This window comes from Carlito syrichta, unplaced genomic scaffold, assembly GCF_000164805.1.
Source record: "Carlito syrichta isolate Samal-C Ts95f unplaced genomic scaffold, Tarsius_syrichta-2.0.1 Scaffold314054, whole genome shotgun sequence".
In the NCBI taxonomy this organism is placed as follows: Eukaryota; Metazoa; Chordata; class Mammalia; order Primates; family Tarsiidae; genus Carlito; species Carlito syrichta.
In genome coordinates, this window is record NW_007258150.1 from 91,910 (window position 1) to 100,027 (window position 8,118).

General features: G+C 40.8%; 1 protein-coding gene across 2 annotated transcripts in view; it reads right to left on the reverse strand.

The window, feature by feature from the left end:
• Nucleotides 1-8,118, reverse strand: part of OGT (O-linked N-acetylglucosamine (GlcNAc) transferase) — a 43,704-nt gene that overhangs the window by 14,398 nt on the left and 21,188 nt on the right. For both annotated transcript variants that reach the window (XM_008070912.2, XM_008070911.2), the window contains exons 6-15: nucleotides 6,693-6,772; nucleotides 5,981-6,176; nucleotides 5,584-5,724; nucleotides 4,873-4,973; nucleotides 4,236-4,389; nucleotides 4,053-4,154; nucleotides 3,684-3,863; nucleotides 1,635-1,793; nucleotides 1,050-1,139; nucleotides 319-444 (exon numbers count right to left, since the gene is read on the reverse strand). In XM_008070912.2, coding sequence (XP_008069103.1) covers nucleotides 319-444; nucleotides 1,050-1,139; nucleotides 1,635-1,793; nucleotides 3,684-3,863; nucleotides 4,053-4,154; nucleotides 4,236-4,389; nucleotides 4,873-4,973; nucleotides 5,584-5,724; nucleotides 5,981-6,176; nucleotides 6,693-6,772 — 1,329 coding nt within the window. The remainder of the gene's footprint in view (nucleotides 1-318; nucleotides 445-1,049; nucleotides 1,140-1,634; nucleotides 1,794-3,683; nucleotides 3,864-4,052; nucleotides 4,155-4,235; nucleotides 4,390-4,872; nucleotides 4,974-5,583; nucleotides 5,725-5,980; nucleotides 6,177-6,692; nucleotides 6,773-8,118) is intronic.

Sequence of the window (8,118 nt, forward strand, 5' to 3'; positions counted from 1 at the left end):
TCCTGGCCACCGCAGCCTCGACCTGCTGGGCTCCAGCAATCCTTCTGCCTCAGCCTTCCATGTAGCCAGAACTACAGGCACGCACTACCACGCCCAGCTACAGGCATGCACTACCAGGTCCAGGTGGGTCTCGAACCCGCGGGCTCAGGCAATCCACTCACCTCACCCTCCCAAGGCATGGGATTACAGGCTGAGCCACCGAGCCTGGCATTGCTCTATTGTTTCAAATGTTAGCAGTTCATCAGAAGGGGGAAAAAAGCACATCGCTGTCTTTTTAGCCCAATACACATTGTGAGCAATAACTATTATTTCCTTTACCTGAATAGGAGCTGGTCTTAAAGCAAAGAGCTCATTTCGAGCGCCCTTGGTATAACCATTCATATTTACAAGAATGTGGATTCCATCCTGATGAATGCGATCAGCTGCTTTTCCATTGCATGGAATCTATGGAACAGAAAATAAGAACTACCTTACATAACACACACATGATGTACATAAACAGTATTGTATTTGTTAGTCACCAAAGTGGCCAAAAATCTACAAAGAAAAAAACCATAGCCTACACACTCAGCAAATTAATTTCCCCCACAAGTTTCAATATTAATTTATTGTAAAGCTTATGTGCTTAGAGGATTTAACAACAAAACAAGTAGAGAAATAAATATAACCAAAGGTAAGCACCCATAAAATAGATGAAATACAGTTCATCTAATTTTCTTTAAATAATCGATTTATTCTCCTTCCAAGTCACCGTTTTGTTCCATTTATTCAGTTAATATTGTTTAAGTATTTTCTGTCACAAGTGCTGGCTTGATCCCCAGAAAGGTTGTATGTCCAAGCACAAATGTAATACATTTGTTTCATTTGCAACCTCAGCAAAAGCCATGTTGACTATAAATGTAAATGACCAAGGAAATAAGATCACAGCAACTGCTCATATGTAGTATTGTCATGTTTAATACCCATCATAAAAAATATAAAACATATGCCAATAGTTTTATTTAAATATGTCCAAAATAAAAAGTTGCAAGTATAAGAGTTTCATCTACCTGAGAAAGATCAATGAAATGATTGGCTTCTGCCATCACCTTCACTCGAAAGTTTGTTCCATCATCTGGGCTCAGGGCATAACAGAACACCTAAAAGGCAGCACATAGTATATTTAGTAATGTTGACTCAAATCTTCCCAAAAGACACTGGGTGTATTTTTGTTTTTTGGGGTTTTTTTTGAGTTGGAGTCTCACTCTGTCACCTAGACTGGAACGCCGTGGCCGCTCCCGGCCACCACAGCCTTGACCTGCTGGGCTCCAGCAATCCTTCCGCCTCAGCCTTCCAAGTAGCTGAAACTACAGGCGCGCACTACCACACCCGGCTAATTTTTTGATTTATTGTAGAGATGAGGTCTCACCAAGTTGCCCAGGTGGGTCTCAAACCCATGGGCTCAGGTAATCCACTCACCTCAGCCTCTCAAGGTGCAGGATTACAGGCTGAGCCACCGAGCCCGGCTGACACTGAGTGTAATGCCTCTCATAGTCACCTCTCATGGTGACTATAAAGCCACCACTGTAGGTTTGGGGATTGTTTGTTTGTTTGTTTTTTAACAAATAGTGATTCTAGAAAGACACTAGTCTTACCTCAAATTTATCAGGATTGTGCATGCCTGGAATAGACTGCATAAGGTGAGAAGTAGGATGATTCCCGAAGTCAGAACTCACATATCCTACACGCAGGCGACCATCACTGAGCTTCAAATCTTTTGGATGTTCATATGGTGGTTTGTGAAGGACATTAATCTACCAACAGAATCCAATGCTTGTTAGTAAAGTTAAATCTATACGTAAAACAGGAAAACTGACTAAAAACACACCAAACCTATACTTCACGCCTATTGAAAAAGGTTGCAAGCAGGGCACAGTGGCTCACACCTGTAATCCCAGCACTTTGGGAGGCAGAGGCAAGAGGACTACCTGAGCCCAGGGGTTCAAGGCCAGCCTGGGCAACTTGGTGAGACATCATCTCTACAATAAATCAAAAAATTAGCCAGGTGTGATGGCACACACCTGTGATTCCAGCTACTTGGAAGGCTGAGGTAGAAGGATCGCCTGAGCTCAGAAGGTCGAGTTGGGGTGGCCATGAGCATGCCACTGCACTCCCACATGGGCGACTGAATGAGTTTGATTCAAAACAAAAAGAGAAGAAAAATGGTTGCAGTCGGGTGCTGTGGCTCATGCCTGTAATCCCAGCACTTTGGGAAGCAGAGGTGAGAGGATTGCCAGGGGTTCAGATCAGCCTGGACAACTTGGCAAGACCTCATCTCTACAATAAATACAAAAACTGTCCAGGCATGGTGGTGCATCCCTGTAGTTCCGGCTACTTGGAAGGCTGAGGCAGAAGGATCACTGGAGCCCAGCAGGTCAACGCTGGCGTGGCCGTGAGTGTGCCACTGCACTCCAGCCTGGGTGACAGAGTGAGACTCCAACTTAATTTTTTTAAAAAAGAAAGAATGGCTGGGTGCATTGGCTCAAGCCTATAATCCCAGCACCTTGGGAGACCAGAGCGAGAGGACTGCCTGATCCCAGGGGTTCCAGACCAGCCTGGGCAACTTGGCGAGACCTGTCTCTATAATAAATAAATAAATAAAAAAGCCAGGTGTGGTGGTGTGTGCCTATAGTTCCAGCTACTTGAAAGGCTGAGGCAGAAGGATTGCCTGAGCCCAGCAGGTCGAGGCTGCAGTAGCCATGAGCAGCGAGCGTGTCACTGTACTCCAGTCTGGGTGACAGAGACAAGAAAAAAAGAAAGAAAGGAAAGGAAATAAAGAAAGGTTATCCAGAACAATTCATTTAAGCCAGATTGATGCTTCATAATTTGGCCTGTTCCTGAGACCTATGAAAAAGTGTGAGCAAATGTAAAACTTGTAGGAATGAAGCAGTGTGGACAGAGCATGATAAACCCTCTAGCATTTTATTTAGTTATTTTTTTAAAGTTGGAGTCTTACTCTGTCGCCCAGGCTGGAGTACAGTGGCACACTCATGGCCACCACAACCTCGACCTGCTGGATTCAAGCGATCCTTTCGCCTCAGCCTTCCAAATAGCCACGACCACAAGTGTGCACCACCATATTCAGCTATTTTTTTTAATTGCTAATTTTTTTATTTATTGTAGAGCTGAAGTCTCACCAAGTTGCCCACTGGTCTCGAACCCATGGGCTCAGGCAATCCTATCGCCTCTGCCTCCCAAAGTGCTGGGATTACAGATGTGAGCCACCACGCCTGGCTACCCTCCAGCATTTTAAAACATCAACAACAAAAACAACAACAAAAGTTTCTGTAAGGAAACGTTTGTAAAAAACAAAATTTTATCTAACACTCTAATATATTCTCAAACCTTTGATCAAATAGTATTCCAATGCTCAAAGTTGAATACAAAAAACCACTTTACAAAACATGACTTTCAACTTAAAGGAAAACACCATCAGTGGACCATTAGTGTTTAAGGATTCCTCCTTAGGAAATACAGGGGGTTATGCTAGAGATAGGACAAAATGGAAAGGCTGACAAAAGTTTAAATTCTCAAGTTGGGTGGTGTTTGCTTTATAATAATTCATTAAGCCATACATTTGATTTGCAGTTTTCTGTTTCTGTGTTTTAGTTTATAACAAGAAAATTAAAACAAAAGAATCCCACCTTATCCAAACAGAGGTTCCCATGCCTCTCAGCAATAGCCTTCCTGAAGCCATGAGAAAGAGGATACAGCATACTATGATGAGGATGCACAGAAGGCAATCTATTCTTTTCTAACTGGTCAGCCACAATACTGACCAACTTCTTCATTCGCTCATCATAGTCTGTCCAATCACAGACAATCTAAAGGAAACAAAAGAGAAGTTATTATCCAGAAAACCCTATGCCAGGATTTAATGTTTTATACACTTTGGCCTAAAGTAATGTCAGATAACCTATTAACCAGTCTCCCATCAGGCTTGGATTAATATGGCACTTAACAATTAAATGATTACAACACTGAGAGTCAATTACTGGTCTGTTATTCCTTACCTGCAGGCAATGAGCCAAGTTACAATAAGCATCAGGAAAATCAGGCTTAAGCTTCAGAGCCGTGCGGTAAGAAGCTATTGCTTCAGGAATATTCCCTGAATCCTGGAAATAAAGTGGGATGGTAAAATGTTTCCTTAAATTAAATGTTAGGTGCTGAGATGCGCATACAATAAACAATATTACCTTGTGAATGGAAGCCAGATTGCTGTGGGCATCCGCAAATGCAGGGTTAATCTGGATGGCACGTGTATAACACTGCAAGGCTCCCTGAACATCCTGCATCTCCTTCAGAGTGTTTCCCATATTAGAGTAGGCATCAGCAAAGGTAGGACTGATTCTAAAAGAGAGGCCAAAGGTTTATCTACTACAAAAATCTTTAACCCCCTATAATATTAATTTATTCTGTCATTATTAAAAACCATTTAGCGCCTGTCAAATATGTCAAATGCCAAACATTTAAAAATTAAAATAAGCCGGGCTCGGTGGCTCAGCCTGTAATCCCGCGCCTTGGGAGGCTGAGGTGAGTGGATTGCCTGAGCCCGCGGGTTCGAGACCCGCCTGGGCAACTTGGCGAGACCTCATCTCTACAATAAATCAAAAAAAAAAAAATCAGCCAGGAGTGGTAGCGCGCGCCTGTAATTCCGGCTACTTGGAAGGCTGAGGCGGAAGGATCGCCAGAGCCCAGCAGGTCGAGGCTGCGGTGGCCGGAAGCAGCCACTGCACTCCAGTCTGGGCGACAGAGTGAGACTCCAACTCAAAAATAAATAAATAAATAATTAAAATAATTAAAAAGAAAAAAATAAGGCTGTGATTCTCTTACCGAATAGCCTCCTTATAATGCATCAGAGCTTCTTGTAGTTTTCCCTGCTGCTGTAGTACACTTGCTAAATTTGAATGGGCAGCAGCAAATTCTGGGAAGACCTATAAAGAGTGAAGAATGAAGATCATAAATGAGGTTTAAAAAAACTTGCTAAAACAGCAGTAATAACTTCCCACTATCCTAAGAACTTCACTCAAATACTTTCATACCCCTAAACTTTTCTCCTCCACCTTTTCCAAGTCTACTCAATTCTTGAGTTCTGCTTCTTCCTCTATTTTATACCTCTCCTAGCTCAAGCTCAAGCATAATGAGGTAGACCTCTCCTCCTCTTGGTTTATGCTGACCACTCCAATACCATTGAAATCTCTCTCTGCTAAACTTGTACCACACCTACTAACCACCATACAGCCATCAGGCACTAAAATTATATACTTATTGTAACTTCTCTTTAACTGTAAGTTAATGCTGAATTTTTTGTACAGATCTTATCTATCCATACAATATAATAATAAACTCTGAATGTAAGGATCTTCTGGAATGTCCCACAGGATCTCACATCATACTTTAGGCACTCAATTATTGGTTCAATGAATAATCCTCTTTTAAATCAGTCAATCACTATTTTTACAAAAGAACTGAATGACATGGCAAAGTTAACTGCTTTCCCTCTACTATCACATTAAATACCCAGCCACATCACCCTCAACATACTTCTAATGCTTTACGATACAAGCGAACTGCCTCTTCAATGTTTCCCTGTTCTCGTTTGATATTGGCTAGGTTATTCAGAGAGTCTGCATGGGTGGGACATAGACGGAGAGCTGTATTATAACAATCTTCTGCTTCAGCAACCTAGAAAACAAAACAAACTCTTCAAAAACTATACAGAAGAATCACAGAGTCACCAATGATATTGTTCTAATAATTGCTTAGTTAGGCCTAATGGCTGGAAATATTCCCCAAAAAATGTGTATTTTCAGTATTATTCTCCTCAACCAAAACTCCCAAGTAAACCAATACACCATCTCAATACTTAATAACAATATGCAAAAAAGACTTGCTTAATCCTACTAGATAATAAAAAAATAGACTGAATAAAAATCCTTACACTGCCCTTCTCTTTGAGAGCATTGGCTAGGTTGCAGTAAGCATCAGGGAAATGTGGCTGCAATTCAATAGCTCGCCTGTAGGTGTCTATCGCCAGATCGATCAGACCTTGCTCGTAGTATACACAAGCAAGGTTGCCATGGACCACTGCATGATTTGGACTCAAGCTTAGGGCACGAAGGTAAGCTGCCACAGCTCTGTGAATAAAAAAGCATGCACAAAATGTAACTAAATTTTAGTGGATGTTTTGTCACAATTAATTCAAGCTGTACTATACAATTCGTTGTAGTCAATTACATAATTCATGCTATATTATACTTTAACCTCAAACCAAAGACACACCTTTACATTTTATAAATATAAACACAACTTATAAATGCATTTTTACACTGAGAAATGTTCTATTCCCACATAAGAAATAGGCCTTGCTTTGACAACAACAAAAAAATTTAAAAGTCAGGATTTACTTAGCTTTTTGAATCAGATCAAAGGAATACGTAATTTAGTATAAGAGATAGCCATTTCCGCAGTTTTACAATAAAGGAAATTTCAACTAAAACATAATGGCTTTGAGGAAAATCAACAATGAAAGGCCAGGCAATACATTTTACTAACTTAACAATGAAAAGTCAGGCATAATTTTGGTCCAACCTGTCAAGTGTCAATACAACAAAAACTCAAGAAAATTTATCAAACAGAACATTCTCTCTCACCTGTCAAAAATGCGTGCCTCTTTCAAGACATTTCCTAAATTGATGTAAGCATCCAGAAAATTTGGGTCAAGGGTGACAGCCTAAAAATTTCAAGATAGTTATTTAGAGCAGATTAGGATTTTGTCAGATTAACTTCCCAGTTACAATTTTTTATTCTGAGGTCCTTTTAGAACTTCAATTATTGTATTTAGTATAATTAAATCTTATTTCACTTTAAAACTTGATTATTTATTTAGTACTAATTATTTTTACAAACCTCAATGCTACCAAAATAACTTCTCATGCTTCATGTTCTCATGAGCAAAATGGGTCTTGAAGGCAAAAATTATAAATTGGGTTTGCTCCTTTTTTGAGGGGGGATCTGTTTTGCCCAGGCTGGAGCACAGTGGCACACTGACAGCCACCACAGCCTCAACCTGCTGGGTTCAGGCGATCTTCCACCTCAGTCTTCCAAGTGGCTGGAACTACAGGCATGCGCCACCACACCCAGCTAATTTTTTGATTTATTGTAGAGACGAGGTCTCGCCAAGTTGCCCAGGTTGGTCTCAAACCCGTGGTATCAGGCAATCCTCTCACCTTAGCCTCCCAAAGTGCTGGGATTATAGGCCTGAGCCACCGCGTCCCAGCCTGCTCCAATTTTCTAACGTTTGGTCCTATTTTTTTCAGAAAGCAAGATTTATTGAGAGGACAGAAAAGCTCCCACAGTGGGAGGGCCCGAAAGGGTTACCCCAATTGACCCTATTTAATTCACAATTAACCAGAGTCTAACTTTTCTAAAAAATAATGGCAGAAAGAGGCCACCAGCTCTTACTGAGAAGTATATACCTCAGCTGTATGCATACAACTATATTCTCAGCAGATTTTATTAACACATTTGCAATTGGCAAATTTTTCACTTTCCTAATACTGAGAGTGGGTGAAAATTTTAAAAATCTGAAGCTGGTTGCCACAAACTTCTGTCGTTAAGCACAAGTGAAGTGGTCTTTTCTAAATTGTCACCTTTTTCACAATACAGTTGAAAGTTGCAGATATATCCAGTATTTGCCTCAGAACACCACTCTGACTAGAATTCCATACTTTGTATTTTTATTTAGATTATAAACTCAAAAGACAGTCTTCCATGATGAGGTAAATTCACAACAGCCGCAACCAGGAACAGAATTTGGAGTGCTGTAAATTCACGTCAATGGCAGTGAATGAGTTAAGATATGTAATTAGAGCTGTACACTCAGTAAGAAACAATACTACAGATACTATTAAATGGTATCATCCAAAGAGTTCTGAAGTTGTCTTAAAACATGGCCAGATATAACTAGAGCAATGATTCTCAACTCTGTTATATTAAGAATTCACAGCTGGGCTCGGTGGCTCAGCCTGTAATCCCGCGTCTTTGGGAGGCTGAGGTGAGTGGATTGCCTGAGCCCGC